The sequence below is a fragment of the Serinus canaria genome, chromosome 4, assembly GCF_022539315.1.
Source record: "Serinus canaria isolate serCan28SL12 chromosome 4, serCan2020, whole genome shotgun sequence".
Lineage (NCBI taxonomy): Eukaryota > Metazoa > Chordata > Aves > Passeriformes > Fringillidae > Serinus > Serinus canaria.
Genome location: NC_066317.1, coordinates 25,126,698 through 25,151,107, shown reverse-complemented (window position 1 = coordinate 25,151,107; position 24,410 = coordinate 25,126,698). Strand labels below are relative to the sequence as shown.

Here is a 24,410-nt window from a genome sequence, read left to right as displayed (position 1 = left end):
GGTAGTAATATATCTTTTGGATGCTCTTCTTTTTGCAGAGGGCATGACTTCATGAAATGTCCATGGAGGTTTGCTTTACTGTATTGAACCATGAGAAAATTAAAAATGATGGAGTTTAGCCTGTGGACTGTTAGAATAAATGGTGATATGAGGCTGCTCATTTACAGTTGTTCAGCTCTAGTCTGGTTAAAAAAAAGCCTTTGAAAATTCCATGCTGGTAGTATTTCAAAGGATATATTGTGCAAGTAGAGACTGCATCTTGATAATGGAAATAGGTCTACAGAGGTGAATGTTTGGGAACAGAACAGTTAGTGGAATGTCTTACTGGATGTGGAGGGGAATGTTGTAACCAAGGATGAGGAAAAGGCTGAGGTACTTAGTGCCTTCTTTGCCTCAGTCTTCCACAAAAAGACTGGCTGTCCCAAGGGCAACCAGCCCCCTGATCTGGTTGACACGGATCGGGATCTGAAGAGACTCCCTGCAATCCAGGAGGGAGTAGTTATTCCTGCTGTCTCATTTAGAAACTCACAAGCCTCTGGGGCCAGATGGGGTTCACATGAAGGTACTGAGGGAGCTGGTGGAAGAGCTGGCCAGGCCACTCTCCATCATTTATCATCCGTCCTGGCTAACTGTGGGGGTCCCAGATGACTGGAGGTTGACCAGGTGACACGGAGCTACAAGAATGGTCAGAAGGAGGATCTGGAGAGCTATGGGTTTGTCAGCCTGACCTTAGTGCCAGGAAAAGTTCCAGAACAGATCATGTTGAATAAGATCACACAGCATGTACAGGACATCCAGGGGATGAGGCCCAGCCAGCATGGATTCAGGAAAAGCAGGTCTTGCTTGGCCAACCTGATATTCTTTCATGACCAGATGACCTGCCTAGTGGATGAGGGTGGTGTTCAGTTGGAAGTTGGACCTGTGATCTTGGAGGTATTTTCCAACTTTAGTGACCCCATGATTCTTAGTTTTCTCTCAGCCATCTGTAAATGACATAATAAATATCTTCTGTCCTTTATCTCAGATACATGAGAGATTTCTTTCTTATCAGGGCTAGAAATCATTAGCTAGAAACTGGTTTTAAATTAGTTTTGGTCAGGTGAAATGAGATACCACCCAGAAGCCATACTTAAGTATTTCTATAAAATAATTTTCTATTTTTGGTATGTTGAAATAAATTATCCAATTGGCTGGGGTGGCACAAAACTGATAATATCTCTAAAATATCTTAAGCAGGAAAGATGAAGTTCTAGAAAAGACAGGAACTCAGAAGTTTATTTTATTTTGTTAACCTTTATTGACTTGAAGATTAAAAACATTCCTTGAGTCCTGTTAAAACAGGTTGAGAAGAGGTATAATGTTCTTTTCTAGTTAACCCTTTCTCCTGTTTACTTTTAATATATTTGCTACTTATTGTCTGCCTAGTCGAGAGAAATCATTGCTTTGCAACTTCTTCTCTTCTGTGCTGGCAGACTACTTCAGAATTACCTAATATCAACAAATGTGGTCCGGGAAGCAGTCTGTTTACTGAAATAACTAAATACAAATATGTTTGTATATATAAACATAAGCTCTCTTTTCAAATTGAAGTATTGATTCACTTGTTCTGTTATAAGCACAGCTTTTATAAACTATGCCATATTAAAGGGAAATTAAAGGTGTGCAAGCAGTAAATTTGGACTTGATTTTTTTTAAATGAAAATTTTAAAAAGACTTCTTTTAATATATGTGCATTATTATTAGTTAATATATTTCTAATATATTTCTGAATATATAATAAGTATTTTGAGTCTTTTCCTGCTCCTAGTGACAATGCATGGAAAACCTGTATTCATCTCCTTAGAATCAGCATCTCAAATAAATTAGAAAATAATAGTTGCTGAATGCTGATTAAGCCATGACCATTAACTTTTCACCCCTCTTTAAAGCCAGTCTATTTGGTACTATATGGGGGATTCTGCTTTTGGTTTGTTTGTTGTTGTTTGGGTTTTTTTTAAAGAAAGGAGCAGGTTTGCTTCACAAAATAAATAGTAGTATATAAACTAATCTGATTTCTTGCCTTCCCCAAAAGCAGAACTCAGTTTTTTGGAGTGAGGTCAGGTTGACATTGCTAGCTGCAGTGCATGTAGGTAAATCAGTTACGTTACAGGAAGATTTGTTCCCAAATGTTCCGTGCTGGTAATTTTGATCCTCATTCCACATCTTGCCAAAGCGAAAATGTATAGTATTAGAGTGAAAGTATTATGTTAATTTAATACAATTTTGCATAATTTAAATTCCATTTAATGCTATGAATTTTTTCTGCTCTTGGTGATTCCTGTGTCTAAAAGCATATTTTCTCTTTTATTGTATGTTGCATCAAATATCTAGCAGACACAGAGTGCTGCTTTAATTTCATGCTTTGCCAGTGTGATTACACTCATGGTTGTTTCTTCTCTTGTTAATTGACCTGTTTAGATCAAATTGTAGATCAAGTTATATAAGGTTTATCTAGCTACTGTTTCAAACTGCACTCTTAGTGGGCCACAACAAGAACATTAAAAAAGCATTAGTGATTCCTTCTGTTAACCCAGCTTTCACTGAAGCAGAATCATTGAGAAAACTGCTGGACATCCGGTTTAATGCCAATTTGTCTGTGAGCACTTAATTTAATTCCTAAGACTTTGTTTCCTTATCTGCCAGAAGGCAACAGGGGTATTTACCTACTTCATTCCTGGGATTAATTATCGGCACTTCACTGGCATTGTGCCGTTGTGGCTCCCCTGTTTTCCATTAAGGCAAAACTAGGGTAACAAATTGGAGCGAGGTAACTTGGTGCTCTGTAACTGGGAGAGGTTAGGAAAGAACTCAGATGGTGCTGGCTGCCAACTTTGTCTAAAGCATTGGGACACTCAGACTTGAGAGTCAGAGTTCACAGGGGTGCCCTTTTGGCTGTGAATGACTCTCTAGGGCCAAGCTATGCCTTTGATGTTCAGCTCCTGAAGTTCCCCTGGGGAATGCAGAACAGCTGTGACACTCCAGAGAAAGTGCCACATACCTGCTCCCTAGAGGAGGATGTTGACATTCCTGTCCTGAGAGCTGGGCAGTGCGTGTCTTCACTCTCCACCACTTGGTTTGCATCTTGCCCCTTTTTAGTAATGCCAGAGGAATGGTGAGGAAGGAAGTCTCTGTACATCCTGTTCCTTTTTCTACAGCCCTGTCCTGTGGCTGAAAATACATCATGTAGTTGTTGTATCTCAAACTCCAGCTGTCACGCAGAAGTGCTGCAGCACTGAACATTTGAATTAGATAAATTTGATTGTAAACAACTCTTTAAAAATTAATCCAGTCCTTATAAAAATCAGAGAAGCTTGAACCACTTACCTGTATCACATAACTGCAGCAGGTAAAAAATTGAAGATAAGCATAAGCCAGGAGAGAAGATTTTTGTTTTGAGAACCAACTTGGTTCTCAAGACATCCAGCCTGTCTTGCAGTTAGCTGGATGCCTACCACCACTTTCAGTGAGAGTAGCAGGTTTGCTTTCAGGAAGGATGTTTTATGGAGGTTAGATGTGTGATCACTCATCACAACACATAATTGAGTTGTGTAGAAAAGACATTTTGCTTCACTGAAAAGGCAAAATGTCTCTTATTCATCTAATAATAGGACAAAAGTAGAGAAGTGTTGGCTTTGTCCACTTTTATTCAGTTTGAATGCAGTGTCAGGTAAATTTCACAGAGGTCATTATAGGAAATAATGCTTTTACAGTGATCTGTTTATTCGAGATCTTAAACACTGCTTTTTTACTGGTTTGGTTTTTTTTTCAAAGTCTGGATCATTATATAATGTATTCAAATCAGAACTCTTTGCTGAATGTTTACCTAAGTGAAAAGAAATTTCTGGATTCTTGTCTTGTTGTGGTGCACTGTTTTTGTTAGCAGATTTGCTGCTGGAGAAAGCAGCAGTTACGATAAAAGGGGTTATATAAGAGAGCTCCTGCTGGGAGTCTGTGGCACTGTACAGGGCGATACCAAACACTGTATTCCCCAGGGCAGGTACAATAATTAGCCACAGGACTGGCACTCAGTCTGAGGGATTAATTAGAACTGGGGTGGTGTTGGAGAGAGGCAGAGCAGCCATAAAGAGTGTCAGGATCACTCTGGCCTGAAGCCTGTGTGATTTGATGTGAAATAGCAGCAGCTGGCTGTAACCTTAGGAAGTGCAAGAGAACAGCAGGTGGCAATTCCTGTCTCATTTACCATGTCTTCACAGGAACATGCAAGCTTGTGCAGCTTGGGTTTATTGGCAGGTCAGAAGGAAAATCCTAGAGAGGACTGAGACATTTACTATACTGAGCAAATGCAGTAGTCAAACTGGAGTGTGTGGAGCACAGTGTAAAACCAGTAAAACCAGTGTAAAACCAGTAACACTGCTGCCTAATGTTATCATACTTGCCTCTGACAAGGTTATGATGACCTTACAATGTTGACCTCATGTGGACCAATGGACAAAGGTGAGAGCCCTGTGCAAAATCTAGGACAGCTAGCGGGAATTGCATCCTTCAAGGCTGTGATGAATATAACAGGACTGATTTCATCCAAGTAAAAAAAAAATCAGACGGGGGAATGTTTTGATGTTCTGGCATCCCTTGATTTTCTCAATAGCTGTTGTATGGGGCAAGTAGGCTTCACCTGCACTTTCAGGTGGGTAATGTTGTCTCATGGCTGTTGGTCTCCATCAGGCATCGTGTTTTGCTTGGCATTTGGGCAAAAATGGCAGCAAGGCATGCAGCAACTGTGCTAATTTAGAAATTGTAACCAGCTAGCATTTCAGGGTGAGCTTGAGTAGCTGTCAGCAGAGGAATTTAGTAGGCCAGCGGTCGCTGTTGATGACTGTAGTGTTTTGTATTCTGTTAGGGCCTCCCAGGGTGTGGAACAAGAACCCTTCCTATGTGTAGTTCAAGAATCAAACCAAATAAAGAGAAAATTGAGTAACTTTGAATCCGTCGTTCAGAACAGCCTTCGATAGGGAAAAAATAAAACAGATCCAGGGGATATTTGTGGCTATATTTATAGCAGAGTGACAGGAAAGGAAGAGAACTCATTTTGTGGGAAGGATAGCTCTTTTTATGCCCTTTTAGAAGCTCATTGTGTGCCAGCATTATCTTTCATGGATGCCAGAGGGTGCAATGCCTTCTAAAGCCTCCCAGACATGCAAAAACTATTGACCTATTGTAGTGTCTTTGCTGGGTTCCACTTAGCGTTCCCATCTTTCTGGCTCTCTCCAAAGACACGTGTTACTCATGGGGAGATGATCCAGGTCCAAACTGGCACTGCATGTATCTAATTAGATTAGGTCTAATCTTAGACCTAATCTTAGGTCTAAGATTATGACCACTTTGGGCAAAGGAAGGAAAGCTTTGTCCTATTTGGGAACAAGCTGGAAGAAGTAACTAAGCTGCAGATGGAAGAATGGGAAGGACCCTTTTCTCATGTGTTGTTCATGTAGGCAGAACGCTGCAGTACTGACAGCTAATCTTGAACTTGCCTGGGTGGTGTTGGGAAGCTTTGGGAATGCTGGGGTTGGACTGTGAAGTGCTGAATGTAAATGGTTCTGTGTACAGCTACACAAATCTTTCCAAAGTCTTTTATTTCTTTGCAAGGAGAAAGAAAATCTTTCATAACAAACCACTGTATTTTCTGAATAAGTGCCTTTCTTAATTAATTCTCAGTTCTCCTTCATGTTGAAGATGAAGTAAATCAAAATTCATATGAGTTTAAAACATCAAATTGCTAATATGCTAATTTAGAGGTAACTGAAAATTACTGTGCTGTAATTCTAAAGGCTGATGAGTAAAAATGAAGTTGTTTAAAAAATTTCTGTTTATCCATTTTTTCAATGAATGTCATTTATTGCTTGCTATTCAGATTTATCTTCTTATGTAGGTTTCTTGTTTGTGCTCATTTCCATTACGTTGGTGTTGTAGTTCTGTCTAGAGGAGAAATGGATCATGTGCACAGCAGGGCTAATGAGTCACAGATGTAAAGATTCTGACACATTACTCTCTAATAACTTATTTAACTTATATTCCATAATAAGATAAATGAAAGCTTGATACATCTGTTTCCTAAATGATGTATCACTCCAGTCTTAGCAGTGTCTCAGGAGTGAGTCCCTTTATATGTTGTGAGTTTTAGCCTTTTTTGGTTTTGTTTTCTGTTTATTTGTTTCTAAAGAGGAGATTTCAGGTCACTGAGCAATGCAGTTAGCCACACTGCAGTTCATCCCAATGAAGTGGGAAAGCTGCATTTAGCCACTGGCTTTATAGGATCAACTTACAGGGTCTCAGCTTCATCTCAGGGATGTCGAGCAGGAATAAAAATGCTAAATGCAACTCCAAGATGCCAGTGAAGACATGTATGCCTCAAAAAGTAACTCTCTCTCCCTTTTTTGTAAAGACTGGTGCAGTCTTTGTGATCCGCAAGCTCTCTGGTGTGCTGAACAGAGCAAGTATTTGCCACATTAAAAGAATCTGCTGCAGCTGAGAGACCTGGCAGGCTGCCCCTGGCCTGTTGGTGCTCTCCAGCTGGGCTGCAGAGAGCTCATGTGCTGGAGCAACATGGGCTGCACCAGCAGAACCTTCACACAGGACTCCTCAGGAGGGCCCTTGCCTGGCAGCAAGAGCCGGGCACAGCCCTCCCTTCAGGAGGTGCCAGGCTGGCATGGTGCACTGTTTGCTCCAGGAGGAGCCCCCAGAGGGACTGTGCTGCCAACTCTACCTCATCAAGGTGGTCTGTGGGCATATAGGGGCCTTAGAGCTCCCTGGATGTGTTTTATTGAATGTTCCTCAGCCTAATGTCTCTCTGCCATTGAACAAGCCTCTGCTTCTAGCAGTGTGTGTTATGCTAAAGGCAAGGAGAGGACTTAGGGATTTCCTCCTCTTTAGGAATTCACTGCTCAACTGCATAAGGTTTTGGCTTTATCAGAAGGTTTAATTCACACCCTACAAGGCAGCTCAAGAAAGGTGTTGAACTGAGAGCAAAATTCACCCCCTTATAGTGTGACAGCAGGCTACAGTCACCACACTCTTCCCTCTTTGTGCCAGCACAGTACAAGTTCTGCACATCTTGGTAGAGTAGAATATGAGAAACCATATGTGGCATATAGCAACCAAGGGGGTAAAAATGGATGTGAAAATACTGCTGTGTATGTCTTGAAAACTTTGACCATGGCCATTATGGACTACCCAAGATCTAGCAGCAGATTTATGTTCAGTGTTCATAGTTGTTTATGTGCTACCACTTTATGTGCTGAATGTCATATGTTAAACAGAATGTGAGGAGCAGGATATTAGTTATGCAAAGCTCTTGAGAGCATACTGTCATTGCTGTCAGCTTCTGCAGCAATCCAGAGTCAAGGCTTTCCACACAGATCTCAAAGTGCTGTAGTACATTTTAATTGAAAATGGCTCAACCGTCTGCTGGCTGATAGTCTTAACAATTTTCAAATGATCATAACAATTGTAATTTTAAGAAGAGACACCGTCATGGGATTGCTCCTTCTAAAACCTCTTGATATTCCCGTTGTGAAGTACCAGCTTGCATCTGCAGTGCAGTGCAGACCTCACTCTGTTTGCCATATGACTGAGAGGCCGTTTCCTGTCTGTTGGCAGTGTGGGGTGTACTAAACGTGGTGTTTGTTCTGTTTGTCTCTTAGTAAATGGTCTCTGTGATGTTTGTGTCGTGCTGTTCTCGTACCATGTTATGCTGTGTCCCTAGGGTCTGCCAGGCTTCCCCACAGTTGCTGCTCTGCACAGTAATCAGATCCTCACCGTCAAGGTTTGTGGCTGACGTGTACCTGTTCAGTCAGGTCTCTCTCTATCAGCATAAAAGTGCACATGAAAAATTGTTTTTAGCATGGAATACCAGTGAATTCTTATGGTGGATCTAAGCCAACCCTCACTGCCTTTGCATTGATCTAAGTACTTCTGATGCAGAGCATGGAGTCAAATCTATAACTGTGTACCCCTGGAAATGCCTACATTCCCCATGGTCTTGGTCAGGATTTTATTTTCAGATGAGTTTTTCCTGTTGTTCTGCTTCCCTGAGGCATACATGAGTGTGGAAAATGTCAGTGAACTCTATACTGGTTACATGTAGAGTCAGATATTTGTGTTAGATATCAGAGGTTTAATCTGTACATCTAGATTTTTTCAAAGTGGATTTGCAAATTAAGCAGGAAACAATCTGGTTGTTTCCTGATGGAACTTCAGACCTTACAAAAATAACACCATTCTTCATGGCACACTATGCTGGTTAGAAAATCTGACTGAAAGTTGAACTGGTGCTTTGTCTCTAGAAGCTTTGCTGAAAGAGCAATATTTTAAAAATACTGATTTTAGAGCCTGGGTAATGAAAAAACTAATACAAATGCAGAATTCTCATGCAGAATCTGGGGAGAAAACAGTTACGCATTTAAGTCACTGTGTATGATTTAAATCATAGCAGTATGTCCTGTAAAATAGAGGTAATCTTTTTCCAAAATAAAATGCACAGTTTCTTTCAGGCAGAAGCACCAGTTCATATTATAACAGCTATTACAAATCTAATGAATATGTCTTTATTTCTTTCTCGGGCCTTCTGATGTCTATTCTTCAATTCTCTCATCTCTGATCTTCAACCTTTGACCTCACCTGCCTGATCAGATGGTGTTTCCTAAAATCAATCATGGGTTTCTCTCTGCTGATCAGCAGCTCATTAAACGCCGCCTCATTAAGGTAGTGCTTCATCTCACTGGAGTCTGGTTCTTCTTTACATTCAGTTTGCTCTTTGCTGTACCTTTTGGTCAGGTGCCTTCTTATAGCAGGTTGTTCACTTGAAAATGCTTTGAAATGAAGCAGCTGTTAAATGGTATTAACAGTTAAAAGACTATGGGTGGCTTTGCTAAGTGAGCCATGTTTGAGATGCCAGCAGCTTTTTTCCAGTGGTTTGCAGTGATGTGCTGGAAATAACTAAAGCACCATTTTGGGGTGTCTTTTCTTTTTTAGAGGGGAAGGTAACATGTTTTGACAACTCTCTTGAAAATTGACTTTTACAAATTAATAGGTAAAAATGAAGAGAGTTAGCTAATTGTCACTATAAAACAGCCTCCCAAAACAGATGGAAAATTATGTACAACTCCATCAAGAAGTAGTTGTTTTCCATGCTCAATTTTGAAATCTGTCCATGTATCATTCATGGGCTTGGAAAATTGCTGTATATTCTCAGATGCAACTTTTCTTTTTCGCCTCAGCTTTGTTATGATTATGCAAATCATGAAGCAAACAGATGCTTATCAAAAACAGTCACTTGCTCTGGAGAACTAGATGAGTAAAATATTTCAAGACCATCCCAAATTTTGGCATATATGCTGTGGTAAAACAAGCAGTTTAGGATGTGAACCTTCTGCTCTGTGGCTGATTGCACCAGACCTGTACAAACTGTTGGTCTTCAAGGCAAAGTGCTGTTTCTGCCATAAGCAGTGAAGAAGACACTGTCCAGTTCATGGCAGCTTCTTCCAGCCTGTCTTGCACTCTTTAGGGGCAAATTGGTGGGGTTTTTTATGTGGTTGATGCTTCTAAAGCCAATTTGTGATGAGTTTTTTATTGGTTTAGGGGGACCAAGGACAGGCTGGACCCCCTGGACCTCCAGGGCCACCAGGACCCAGAGGTCCCCCAGGAGATACCGGCAAAGATGGTCCTCGTGGGATGCCTGGCTTAACGGTGAGTTACTCTGTTGCTGCTTTGGTGTGCACATTTCTCTCAAGGGTACATCAGCAGAGTGTCAAAGACATTTTCTGAGGTCAGACTGGCAAGTATGACATGTGGAAGCTGAACCACAGGCAGCAGGTTTCAGGGTGTACCCGAAGTCACACACACACAGAACAAGTGTATAGCAGGGCCAGAAGTAATGCCTTGCCTCCTCCCCCAGCAGTTTCCCTACACTTTCTAAGGTTTCTCAGTCACTCAGTGATGTTTAATAGCTATGTGAAGAGAGTGTGCCCTTTCCACAAGTAGTAAATGTTTCTATTTAAACTTCAAGATAAAACTGAATTTGAGACCTCATAGCATGGATGTGCTTGACTTCTCACTTCTTAATGGTTTAAGCTCAAAAGTCATGGAATAAAGTAATAAACTGCTAAAGCTGCCCAGGGTATGAGGAAGTTTGGAGTTAGATTCTGACATCTTTAAACAAGAAGAACAGTACCATTTTCTTTGGCTCAGCCCCCATACTTCATTAGGACAGGCAGCAGAATCCAGTATATTGTGTATTGTTTGTTTTAGGCATGGGATGAATCCCACACTTTTTAAACAGATGCCTAAACATATAACTTTTTAGAAAAGTATGTGTTTGATTTTTGGTTTCATATTTTGTGGCCTCCTTAATTTTTATTCCTTTGAAAGAAGTATCTCTTTTCACCATGAATGGCACTATGTTATCAGTGTGGAAATGGAATTACAGGCAGGAGAGAGACATGAAAAATGAAATGGCACATGTACAGATGCACACACATGTTCACATCCGTGAAAAGTGAAGATTGTGGCCAGGAAGGCACACAGGGAACCAGAAAGGTGAGGACCAGAACTGGAAACAGAAACTGATTTCTTTAAGAAAAAGCATCACTTGTTAAATGAGGCCAGGACAGCATACATTTTTCCTGCAGGGCCTTTTAGCTAAAACTGTGAAAGAAAATACCTACACTCCTGTTCTAACCCAATTCAGGTATTAGCTGTCTAAATGTAATATAGCATGATAATAGTAAGATGCTGCTAAAATTTCCTGTGAAAATCCATCAAAGCTGGCCAGTTGAGACATCTAGGACTCTAGAGCTGCTGCTGTTGTCATTTTGGCTTGGCTTTTTTACCACTCCTGCCCTTGTAAGTTCCAGCTCAAGGTTATGAAATGACATTAGAAGTCTGTAGCTCTCATGATGCTTTACTTGGGCAACCTTCTCATTTCCTGTTAGACCTGTGGCACATCAGGCTCTGGGCCTCTTGTGGGTCTCCCTTGTTCTTTTATTGTTGTTAAATGGACTGTGATCAGCAGAGTTGGTGCTGGTTTGATCTAGTAAGGGCAAGACTGAAACCAGAATCCATTTCTGACTGCAGGGATAGTGTTTTAATAATTCACATACATAGATGGGGCTGGCAGAATCAGCTGGCCTTGCTGGTTACAGCGTGGCTGCATGTTGCTTTGTGCTTTTTAGCAAAGGGATCATTAGTGTTTCTCATAACAGGAAAGTCATGCATTTTATGCAATGAGGTCATTTCATTTTATAATAGTTCTGTAGTGATTTTGACTTTAGATGGCAAGAGAGAGTTTCTTTTTATAGTTTTTAAGCTGTGGCTGTCTTAAGCCCTATAACATTACGGAAAATCAGTTCCTAATACTGCTTTAGAATCAGATACAAACAAGCACTCAGGTAAAGGCCATCCAGTTTGCTGCCCCTTGCTACTCTTCTGTACCCTCAGGTAAATATTCCTGATCTCAGAAGGCTTTTTCCTCCATGACTGTGTGATACACACTCAAATAGGAGAGCTCTAAAGGGAGAACTTAGCTAAGAGGGAAGGACAGCTTTGTCTTTGAGGTAAAGACTTGTGTGGACCTGGTGAGCTGCAAACAGCAGCTGCACTGTGCTGTGATGTGTTGCAGCATCACACAGCTATAGGAGGGTGTCCTTAGAGTGACCAATGACCATTAGGCAGACTCTGCCTCTTTTGCAGGGTTAGACAAAGCAGGGCTTCTCTTCCAGCCTGTCCCTCTCAAGCAAGAAGGTTTACAGTTGCCACAGCTGTAAGATGGTGTTTTGGGGCATAAATGTGTGTGCCTCCCTGGCTTCTTGCTCCCAGGTGTCCTTGGTGTGCTTGCAGATGCTGCCTGTTTGCTTCTGAGTGCAATGCACACACAGCCAGAGACGAGGCTCTGATTCTTTTCAGTTGCCAGGAACAACGACATCAGAACAGCTCCCATCAATTTTATGACAGGTTTTCTTTTATGACAAAGCTGCCTAAAGAAGACCCTGCAGCTGTGCTGATACAATAGTGCATGGACTGCCCTTGCTCACTTGGGTTTTCAAGGGAGTGATGTATAACCCAGACCACTAAAGTGATAGGAGCTCTGGGTTTTTTTGGATGGGTATTTTTAGCCCATATTGTATGACTGATATGTTTTACTGTATATGTGTTCATATGGGAAGAAAGGGGAGAAGATAAATTCTGACTGCATGTAGAGTTGTGCCCACAGAAAGAGAATACATTGGGGAAATGATGGGTTACCATTTTGAAAGCCAGTCCAGGTATTTAACAGCTGAGTAATTATTTCATGGCTTCAGAATACCAATATGCATGGTTTTATGGAACATGGTAATTGACAACAGTAAGTTCTGCCTGCTGACTGAGGTGATGATACAGACCAGTAATCTTGGAGTAGATAATGTAGATAATCTTGTGAGATGCAGCACATATGTGAAAATAACCTTTCTCTGTGTCCTTTAGCACAGTGGAATGGAATATTATGTTTAGAACCAATGGACAGAGTCAGAACACCAATACTTAACTCTTGCCTTGAGAACTATACCATTACACAATTGTGAAGTAGTACTTCTTAAGATGTCTGTGATTTGGACTACCAGGTTGAAGAGCAAAAAATTAATATGTTTAATGTGTAGTTAGCTGCCACGCCTATTTTAGGATTGAATTTTTTAAGATATTTTATTACTGGATTCAAGATGTGTTGCTGAAATAATTCACTCTTTTTTTTTTTATTTGAAGGGTGAGCCAGGAAAACCAGGAGAACAAGGATTGACAGTAAGTATCCTTCCAGTTTTCTAAGAAAGTCTTAACATGACAAATGCCTTTTAAAATGAGAAATTCCAAAAAGCTTTATGGCTGTGTACTTCCTGATCTTCCTATGTCACTGGCTATTTGAGGCCTTATTTGTGAAGAAAACACAAGAAAGTGTTCTCTGTTTATATCCTGTCACCTGTCCCATAAGGCCAACTACTTTAAGCTTGGAGAAGCAGAAGGAAATAAAACAGCTAAGGGCACAATAAAACAAAAAAGAACCAAGCCAGGGTTTCCCAGTTCCTGGCCCCCTCTTCACACTGGCTCTGCAGCTGAGCTGTTTCTACCTTGAGACCATTGAGCAGCACAGGAACCATTTACAGTTTTGCAGGCCAAAATTCAGGCTGTCTCTGTGGCAAGGGCTCTGGACCTTTGCCTGACAGAGCAGCAAAGAGTCAGCAGTGAAACTGTCAGAAAGTTCTTCTGTTCTGAGCTTTCAGTTTATATCCTCTGTCTGTCAAATACTTTGATTCATTTGGAATGAAATTGAAGCTCCACTGGTTGTAAATCAGCTTTAGCCACAGGTTAAGGCTAAACATCATAAGTTTCTGCCTGTCACATATTCCCAGAACGGTGGAACATGCAGTGCTTCTTCTCCCTTAAGATCTCTCTAAACACGGTCGTTTTTATTTTTATAAGAGATGACAGATTGTAGCTCGGGGCATGTGGTTTTGATTCCTGAGTGCTTCTGAGGAGGAGGATTATCAGCAATAATCAGCTCAACAATCAGTGCAGATATGATTTCTATCTGAATTTGTGAAGATTTAAACAGGTGTGATGATATTTTACTTTGACAAATTGCAAAATATTTTCAATTGACAAAATCCAATATCTTTTGAAAGAAAAAAAATGAAGATCCTGAGACTTGGAACTATCTGCTGTGATCAGGCAGTTGAAGTCCTGTACTGTTTCATTTTGCAGTAAAGGTTTATTAATTTTAAAATCAAAGCCTCCCAAAGGTACTACCTCATGTTTTAGCATGCTGCTGGGCTCTTTTTTACTCTGTTCTTTTGGTTTCTGAGTGCCTGTGAAGAATAGATACAGCAGCTAAGAATGTAGCTTTTTGGTTTGTTTTCTTGTATTTGGAATATTCTCCAATTTGACCTCTGGACAGAACTCACTCAGGTTCTGCAAAAGTGTTCTTTTATTCAACACCAGATCTGCAGAGGCACAGGATCCTTGAGGGTTTTTTTAATCCACCACCTTTTAGTCCCTATGTTCAGAGCATTCCCACTGCTCCAACGTAACCATATGTGTGTAAGAACTGAAAAAATACTACTACTATGTTTCTCTAAATGCAGATATGCTTAGATAGGAAGAAAAGGTGTTTAAAAATCAAACCAGCGAGCTTGAGTTGGAGATGGATCCCAGACTACATGAATTTCCAGCTCCAAATGTCTACTTCAAAATTCAGTCTGATGGTTTAAATGTTAGGTTTTGTATAGATCAAGTAAAGAGCATCAGAGTGTCAGGGAGGTAATTAGTTTCTTTTTATTCTTCTTGGTGCTTCTGACATACTCTTTATGCCAGTACAGATTTGCAGACTTCTCTTCCCTGTGGAAAATGTTACAATTATTCAGGGGCTGTTCAGCTGTTTCTGACAACTTCTGTCATACATTCCATGTATTTCCATATTGGAAATTCAGATACTGCTCCAGGAATAGCTGATTTCCGAATGGGTGTGTTAGAAGATTGCATTGCTAGAAAAAAATAGTGTATTATGTGGTGAGGACCACAGGCCTTTTTCTGCCTGAGTTTCTTTTTGTGCATTTTTCACCTATTATCTTTTCAATGTAAAGGAAAACGGGGATTTCTGTCCAGAGGAGCTTCTCTGTTATTTCTGCAGGAATTCTTTCGTAAGGACTTGCCTTTGTTTCACACCAAGAGTCTCCAGTCTGAGTTAGCTTCCTGTTTTAATTCTTGATGAAATTGAAACTCGGAATTCAATGAGTCCCAAAAAGTACTACCAGTCCTGGTCTCCCAAAATTCCATATGTTGGAGTGTGCTGTGGTTTCCTGCTTGCCCACCTGTCCAAGGCCCTTTCCATTAAGAAGCAAGGATTGTGGCATATATTCTGATTCTTCCTGCAAGACAGAGGTGGGATGCTGCCAAGAAGAGCCCTAAATGCTGGAGGAGAATCCATACAGTTTGGGTGACTTGCTGAAGGTTGTGGAAGATGAAGGCTATTTATGGCCCACATGGTCACACTCTCTGAGGCTTTAAATCCCATGGTGCTGTTCAAGTTAGGGATAGCAGCAAGCCTGACCTCTGCATTATAATAATGGGGACAGAACATTTTTCTCTTTCAAAAGCATTTTTTACAGCTGTATTTGGTAGCATGCTTTGGTATTTCTAGATGAATGTACATGGTGTTGATAGAGCTGGCAATTTTAGTGTGAACCTGTGAACCAGCAATGGCATAGCTTGAAATTACTTAGTTTTCTATTTTCTCACAAAAGAAGGGGAATAAATTTCTTGAAGAGTACAAGATATGGCAACAGAAATAGGTAGCAGTGTTTTCCAGCTTGTTCCTCAGGATGTACCACGAGCCTGTGACACACACTGAGTAATGAGATATCAATCAATGCTTACAGGTAACCAGGGCAACCAGGAAGCCTCAGCTGAAATGCACAGAGCAGATTTATTTCGTGTCACCTTGCTGACAGCACCAGGCAGCAGAGACACACAGAGGCCCAGCTCTGTTAGGCTCAGTTTGTCCTAGTGAAGAGAGACACACATGAGCACAGGCTCTGTTAGGCTCAGCTCATCCTAGTGCACAGCAGGGCTGGGGTGGGGCTGCTGCTGGCCCCAGTATATCAAAGGTTTCCTGCAGGAGTGAGCAGTTTATCACAAGGCTCTGCTTCTATGCTCTCTCCTTCTCCCAGCAGAACGAGGGCTCAAGCATGTCTGTGACAGGGTGCTGCCTCCACACAGGAATTCTGCTTCTCAAAACAGGCAGAGGATGAACAACAGCAGACACAATAACTGGAATTTCCCCAGACCAAAATTCTCAGTGTTCCCAGCTGCAAGGTCACTTAGAGTGAAATTATTTCCTCCTTAAGGAATCTTGTGGGTTTAATCCTTTCCTCCCAGCACCTGCAAAAATGTGTACCTTGATTTACAGAAAGTTGAAATTATTTTAATTCGTTTGGAATTCTGGGAATGTTCATGTTCTTCTTTCAATGAAACTGGAAATCCCGTGACTCTAGTGAAAAGATGGCAATTTGCTGCAACTGAGAATCTGCTGCCATGTTTTGTTTCGTATTTAATGAAGTTCTTTGTTAGTAAATAAAAAAGAAAATGATGTTTCAGGGTGATGTTTTGGGAGAGGGCAGTAATAACTTTTCTACCTCTCAGGCAGGAGAGTTTTGCTTGGACCATACACAGAGAATGACAGTGTTTGAGTTCTCTGACATGAGTTCTGCTTTGGCTCAAGAGAGTTCATCTTTGAGACAAGGAATGGCCTTTCTTTTCCCCTATTTTTGTTGTAAAAAGATGTGTGGGTTATGGCATGGTGGTGGGACAATTTAGGATGTGGGAGATTCAGTTGTTTCTTACAGGAGTCTCTGTTAAAAATCATTCCAGGTTGTTCTAGTGCCAGCATGCTTCTTTTGCTGGTCTGTCTTTGCAGTTGAGATGTTTGGGAGAACTCTTTGCAAGGGTTTTTTGACTCTGTATGTTGCTGTGTCAGGAAGAATATGTTTGCTCTTTGAGCCAAGAAATTTCCATTTCTTTTTAGGTGCGATGGAGGTTTAGCTTATAAAGATGTGACTGCATGCCTCTTTAATGTTAGAAGAGAATGAAAGAATGACTTGTAGTTGAAATTTTTGTCTGGTTTCCATGACATTGGAAAGCCCTGCAGATGTACTTTCTTCAAGAGTTGAAGGTATCATTGCTCTGTGCAGAAAGGATTAAGAAAATTCAGGGGGAGGCCAAGCAGTGGGGTGACCAAAGGGATTAAGTTTTGAAATATTATGTGGAACTAGAAAAATGTGTGCTACTCAAGAGAGAAGGACAGTAGTTTCCGTAGGTTTTCAGCCTTTTCAGGTAAAGTTGTGTCCTGCCTCTCATAATTCATCCTGCTTTCCCTGCCATTTGTCTGCAATTCTTGGTGATAAGGACTCTTAAGTACCATGAAAGAGTTTTTCCAGTTTATTTTCTCATTTTCAGAGTGAATAATAGATGGATTTGTGATTCCTTTCTACCCAAGAGTTAGGATTTCTGGTTGCAGACTATTCATGAGAAGTTAGAGGCAGTGATGGAAAATATTAAAGGCTGACCCTGGCAGATGGACATGTTGAGATTCATAAACTGCAGTGGGATAGGAGGTGTGTATGGGGTGGATTGTTCTTAATTTCCATTTAGGAGATCTTTTTTTGTATTTATGTGTAAAGTATTTTAAACTAGTTCATATTACTAAAAATCTGGAATACTAAATATGCTATATTTTCAGCTCCTTTTTTTCGGAAGAAAATTTAAACATGTTTAGTGTACAACCACATTTATCTGTGAAAGAAAACCTCAGTGTATTATTTTCTTCCCCAAAATGGGCCTTAAAGACATATAAGTAATTTTGCACATGTTTTACATGAACAGAACACTCCAGAATAACCAGAAAATTCAGGTAAAGGTGCCTCTTTGCAAAAGAAATCTATACTATGATTATTAACCCAAATGCAAAATCCCTCTGCTTTAAGATGCATTGTTTTCCAAAGTAGTACCTTTGTGCTTACACAGACTTGCTGGGCATCTGTTCAAGAAAGTAAAACATAATGTTATTGCTTTCACTGGTTACTCAGAAAAAGGATGATGTTCTTCCAAAGGATATAGCCATATTTGTGAAAGACAGTGGAAAAGTGTAACCTTGCAGTTAAGTCAGCAGAAAGTCACATCTTTAAAATTAATTAATACTATTTTTCATCTTAGGTTAAAATGAACTCTCAGGGCCAAGGCAGAATTGTCTGGGAAGTTCTGCTGATTTCAATCCAGCCTTTCAGCCAATGGTCAAGGCCAGATTCTCAGCTGCTGGGAATCTTCACAGCTCCTCTGGGAAGCTACTAATTGTGATTTTGTTTTCAATGGCCAGTGTTCTGTAGGCGCCTTCTTTGTTTTATTCTGGTAGCATGTTCATAGCAAATTTATAAGGTGTTGTTCTTAAGCTGTTTAGCTGCAAAAGTTTATGAGAGCTAGCAGATGAAATGGAAATTCTCAGCCTGTGCTTTTCACAGCAACTATTCCTTTTTTTCACCAGTGCAGTTGCACTGGACCTAACTTGCTGGAGATCTCTGGGAAAATAGTTGGGCATTTTGTAACCTCTGCACTTTGGTGATGGCTGCCACAGCAATGACTAGAAGAATGATGATAATAAGCTCTTCTTGAGCACTGATTAACTGCACCATCAGTTAAAGTAGATAGTGCGGGATGGGGTCACTCCTTTTTGCAAGGTTATAGGAGATTTTTCGTCATAGTTAATCTCCTTTCTTAACTGATCATTCTTATATCTGGGTGATGCATCAATATTACAGTACTGAACATTTCAATACTAGTGTTCTAGAAGCTGTAATCTTTATGAAACACTCCTGAACCATGCAGGTACATACTTTCAGAGTTTTACACGAAGGAAATGGGATCCAGACACAGGCTACACTGAAATGCAGATTAATGCTTTGTGTGAAACCTGTGCTTTGTCTTCATGTATATTTGCTAGTTCAGGTTTCCATTTTCAGTTCTTTTTGCCATTAGACTGGTAAGAAATGGGTTTGTGGGAAAAAGAAGGGATCATCCCCCTCTGTTTGGCACTCGTGAGGCCACACCCAGAGTGCTGTGTCCATTCCTGGGCCACTCACTCCAGGAAGGACATTGAGGCACTGTAGAGTGTTCAGAGAAGGGCAGTGGAGCTGCTGAAGGGTCTGGAGTGCAGGTCCTGTGAGGAGGACCTGGGTCTGCTTTGCCTGGAGAAAAGGAGGCTCCTTGGGGGACCTTTTGTTGTCTTCAGCTACCTGAAAAGGAAGCTGCAGCCAGGTGAGGTCTGATCTCTTCTCCCAAGTAACAAGTGATAGGACAAGAGGAAAGTGCCTCAAGTTGCATTAGTGGAGGTTTAGATTGGCTATTATGAAAAACTTCTTCACGGAAAGAGTTGTCAAGCATTGGACCAAGCTGCCCAGGGAAGTGGTTGAATCAGCACCCCTGGAGTTATTTAGGATGTGCATAGATGTGGCAAGTCAGGGACCTGGCTTTGTGGTGGACTTGGCAGTGTTAGGTTAGCAGTTGGGCTCAATGGTCTCAAACATATTTTCCAGTCGAAACAATTCCATGATTCTGTTCTAAGTGTTTAATGATTCTTACAGGCAGCAAAGGGAAAATCTCTGTTCTCAGGAACAGTCCTGGAACTTCTTTTGTTTCATAGAAGTACAGACACAATACTTCCCAGAGGTTTTCTGGTTACAAAGAGCTTTTACTTTCAGAGAAGGTATGGAAGTAAAAAAAATTCATCTGGTTGTTTTGTTGCTCTTCAGTTGTGTTTTTGGGGTTTTCTTGTTTGCAAGGCTTTGGAATAAGAGAGTTTTTGTATGACACTGTATTGCACCGTTGTGACCTATTTTGCTGTATAACTTATTCAGTGTACAAAAACATTCACATTTTCATTATGTTTTTGTTAGGCATTTTCATTTGGTGTTTGTGCTCATTGTCCATGAACTCTAACACCTTGTAAAACAAATCATTATTCCTGCCCCAGACCTGCAAATTGAAAATGCCCCGAGTTTTTAATTCATGCATTTCTTCAAACATTAAGCAACAGAGTCTCTAGAAATTGAATACAAAAGGTTGCTAATGTATCACACCCTGAATTACTCTCTCTCTCTCTCTCTCTCTTTGAAACCGCAGCTTTAACCTTTACAGGACAGAATTTTCTTATTTTCCAGCTTGCTAAAACACAGGGAACATATGAAGCATAAAAAGAAAATATAACTGTAACATTAGAAAGGAGGTGTAGTAAGAATGCTAGACCCCAAACTTTGTGTTACTACACTTAGGTAAATCTTTTCAGTTTGGTTTGATTTTAGGGGGGGCGAGGGTGGGTTGGGGTTTGTTAGCTTGCTTATAGGGTTTTTTGTTAGTTTTTGGTGTATTTTGTTTTGTGGGTTTTTTTTGGTTTAATTTATTCTGAATAATTACTTGTTAAGGACCAACTGAAATGTCCAGCTTCATTCAATCATTTCTATAACACAAAGACTTGACATGCTCAATCTCTGGAAGTTTGGTTGATTTCCAAAAACAGTGATTGAAGAATTGCAGGTCATAATGGATATATTTTACCTGTTAAAAAACACAATTGCATAGAAGACTTTGTAAACATTTGTGTTTATCCTTAGTTACCCAGTTTTCCAAGTGTTTAGATATTATCAATAATTCTCCTTCTCCAGAGAAACACAGAGGGCAGTTAAATTTCTTTGGAGCAACACACCTTGTTTTCCATCCTCCTACTGTGGAGTTATTCGAACAAGAACTGAATTCAGTGAAGCCCTGCAAGAAGTTGTCACAGCTGCCTAGCTAGTTTACTTGATTGGACATGATGGCAAAGGGCTCTTCTGAAATGTTCATGATGGCTGAAAGATCAAGAACTAGATTTTATTTTCATTATGTTTAGTTATCTTCCTATTCTGGGCTATTCAAGACTTCTTGCAACCAAAATTTCCAGCCTTCTCAATTAAGTTCCTCTGTGAATATGTGTCAATTTGAGGAAAAGTGGCATAATCCTAGAAAACGCTGAGCAGTCACTTCATATGAACAATTTTCACAAAGTTTCTTTGGAATTCTTGAAGCTTAAATGCTCTTTATAAAAAGAGCTTTTTGACATCAGTTGCCAGTGGTTTAGGAGTTGGTTCTAAGCATCCCATTGTGGAAACTCTGGCAGCTTTCAGTGATTCAGGCAAAAGTCAAATATTTGCTATCAGCAGAATCTGTCCTTGATCAATGACAGGTGTCATATATATGTATATGTAGTTAGGAGGTGAAAGAATTCTGTACTTCTGGGATTCTTCTGTTTTCTTGACCAGCCAGTGGTTGTAAGGGGCTGTGTGGTTCTGCTTTGCCTCCTTCATACAACCAGCTGTGTTGGTGGCAGAGGGGCAATGTGTTCCATGTGGTGTAGATGGAGCCTGCAGCTGGAGGAGATTCCAGCAGGTTCTGTGTGTGGGGGGTCAGTGCAGATCTGAGGCTTTGGGCTTGAGGGGACAAGATGGGGACCTGTGGCAGCAGCTCTGCACTGCCTGCCAGCACCCAGGGGCAGAATATCTGTCCAGGGGGGAGCTTAGCTGAGCCTGCATTTGCAAAGCATCCCTTTGGATGTGCTGGAGCAAACAGCAGGGCTAGGATATTGCTGCAGCTGTTACGGAGCACGGAGCAGCTGAAGGAAAACAGAGAAAAACATCAAAACAAAGCATCCTGAGGAATTGCTTGGAAACATTCACATATTTCTTGCCTTCTGCTTCTGTCTCTAGACCTACATAGAGATTTTGATTGCTGGCCTTACTGTCTGTTCATCAGGTGGATACCACAGAATGCTCCCCAGTTCAGTAGAGTAATATGGGGGAAAAATCCACATGTTCATATGGAATTTTCTACATAGATTCTTTTAAAAGCTGTCATTCCCTCCTCTGGAAATAAGCTAAAGCCTTGCTGGTTTGGGGGTTTTTTGGTGGTTTTTCTTGGTGTTTTTTTTTTTTTCTGGTTGGTTTGGTTTTCTGCTTTGTTTTGGTTTTTTGTTTTAAATTTTAAAAATTTAATTATTATTAATAATCCATTATTAAAATTAATTTAATTTTCATTTTTATTTTTTCTCTCTACCTTATTATATTTACTTGCTTGTTTCTATTTCTCCAGTGTCATTCTGTGCCTTGATCAGAGATTTTAGGTAATTCTAGAAAAATAAGCACCATTTTGAGGTGTTCTGGACAGGTGTTTTTGTTTTGTTTTTTTAAGAAGTTTTCTGTTAGTAACCTAATTTCATGTTTTCTGTTAAATGGTTGCTGGCTTGTATGGAGGAGGGACGAGAGCTGTCAGTGAATGAGCTGTTAATTTTCTAGTGACTTTGAGCTTCTTTCCCAATACTGAAGAGCAGTGCTTTAAAGAAAAATTGGTTCTCTTCACGTATGCTTTGCAGTCAGAACATTCTAAGGATAAGAAGGACTTGTTATCCTATGTAAATTATGAAATGTATCAATTTAGGTAAACTTTTATTTGAAATTGTTTTTTTCAGTCAATACCATACAATTTGTGAAGGTAGCTGTGCTGTTGGGGACTGTTCATGTCATCAAGTGGCTCAGTGGCTGTGAAGCACCAGGGCTACTTCCAGTCTTAAGTAAAGGCTTAAGTACCAGAAATGGAAAACTTCTCATTGCGTAAGATATTTATTGACAAGTATCTGCTGCATCTTTTCTCTGAATGAGTCATTTTAAAGTCACCTAAGAGCAAGGCTATGTAAAAGCTACTATGTAAATATTTTTATATTCAGTAACTCATCTGGAGAAGCTGGAATGATGTCAGGGATGAAGAGGAAATTCTGGGAAAAAAAATGTTTCCTGCAATGTCTTGAATTGTATCCATCCCTGACAGCTGACAGCTGCAAGCACCAGGCAGAAAGTCCTCAACAGAGAGTGCATTTAACAGGTTGCTTTGGGGGCTAATATTAGTAAGTGAATTATCATTTTTCCTTCATACAGTGGTATTGTATTAAGGGCTCCCAAAAGGTAATTTAATATAGCTGAGGGTCTTTAGAAGGTTTTAATAGCTTCTTAAGTAGCTAGAAACTGATATATCCATCCCCTGGACATAAAAATAGCTGGTATGAGCTATTATGGAGGTCTTCAGTTGTTCTGCATTCACTTTGGCCTACTGATGGAGAGATTTTTCCCAAGACCTGAAATAACCCTGAAGTGTAGCAGGTTAATTTGCAACAGGTCAACAGACAACTGATGCCCAAGATGTAGACACTTGGAGCCTGTTTTGATACCATTCCTGTAGGGAAAGCATTAGTTTGAGCATTAATTTCTTGGCATTTTTAAAATGCTGGGCAAACTTGTGTCTTTCTTACGGAAGAAGAGAAGGGTGGTGTCAGGCACTCGAAGAAAGGGAAGAACACTGTTTGTGGACTTGTTGTTCTTTTTCTGATTCCTTGCCCAGCAGATCACTCACTCTCAAGCACTTACTGAAAAGAAGACTTGATTTAAACAACAGTTTTTGTGGAACACTGCGAGCTGGGGACATTTTTCTTTATCTGAAGGAGCAGATGCTCACTCTGTTCATTGCTCTGATCATCACCAGTGTTGAGTGCTTAGGTACTTCTGCTTTCTTTTGAAGGCAAGGGAGTAAAGGTGGGTTGCCTTTATCAGACTCTGTCTCTGCAGTCTAAAGGAGATGCTCACAATACTTGTCTTCTGTTAAAACAATCAGGCAAAACTTTGAAGAAGCAGCATTGATCGTTGCTTTTGCAAGGCTTGATACCAAACCTTAGACATACCAATCCACATTTTAAACTGCAAGGCTTTTGTCCACATCAGTGGATGCAGCACTCAGAATTACCACCAGTGTAGCTTCTCCTTGTTAGCAGTTTAAAGTTGCCTCAGAGCAATGTTCCAACAAGCAGTGTTCCATCTACTGACAGTGGAGGATTCTGCCCAACTTCACTCTAATTTAAAAATAAAATCAGCATCACATTTTGAGCCAAAAATCCTTTTGTTTTCCTGAATAATTGCAGTTCTGGTATCAATCAGTTCTTCTTTCATTCTTTCTCACATCAGAAGGATTTGAATTCCCCAGTTTTTGTGTTGGGTTTTGCACCCTCATGGACTATGAATTCACTTTGCTTGGTACACCACCAGCACCCACAGTTGGCACCAGCGCCCATCGTAGGAACCTGGGGACAAACCTGCATAGAGCTGTGGTGGACCTGGTCTCTCTGTCACCAAAACAGACTGCCAGAGTGTCCTAGATGGGGCTGTTGATCTACTTTCTCTCTGTTCCCCCTCTCCACTGTGGCCACCTGGATACTTCAGAGACACCAGCTGAGAAATGGGTCCTCTTAATATCAACGAGACTTTGACTCCTGCATGACATTCAGGAAAGTGAAGCTTTCCTGACCTATCTCTTCCTGCCTTCTCAGGTCATGGGGACAAAATGGTGGCTCTTTGCTTCCCAAGAGCATTCTTGAGAATTTCTGAAATTAAAGATTTTTCTCTTAACTTGCAAATGATGGCACACATGACAAGTTGAGTATAACACGGTCATGTGTGCTGATACTTAGAAGGTGAGAAGATATTGAGGTTTATGCTTCTCTCCGTTGCAAAAATGGTTGTTTGCATAAACCTTGTTTTTATGCTGACAAGCTGATATATTACTGTGGACACACAACTGGCTGTTGGCTGATATAAGAGAGAAAAACCACAGTCATCTTAATGCTGGGAGATTTGTCAGTATTAGAAGAAACAGATATCTTGGAAGAAAAAAGATTAGAAGGGGGAAAATTTGAGTATTCTGGGTAGTAGTTAGAT

General features: G+C 40.5%; 1 protein-coding gene across 1 annotated transcript in view; it reads left to right on the top strand.

Moving 5' to 3' along the window:
* Positions 1-24,410, top strand: part of COL25A1 (collagen type XXV alpha 1 chain) — a 291,662-nt gene that overhangs the window by 197,896 nt on the left and 69,356 nt on the right. Inside the window, exons 8-10 of the mRNA XM_050974011.1 lie at positions 7,760-7,819; positions 9,634-9,741; positions 12,790-12,825. Coding sequence (XP_050829968.1) covers positions 7,760-7,819; positions 9,634-9,741; positions 12,790-12,825 — 204 coding nt within the window. The remainder of the gene's footprint in view (positions 1-7,759; positions 7,820-9,633; positions 9,742-12,789; positions 12,826-24,410) is intronic.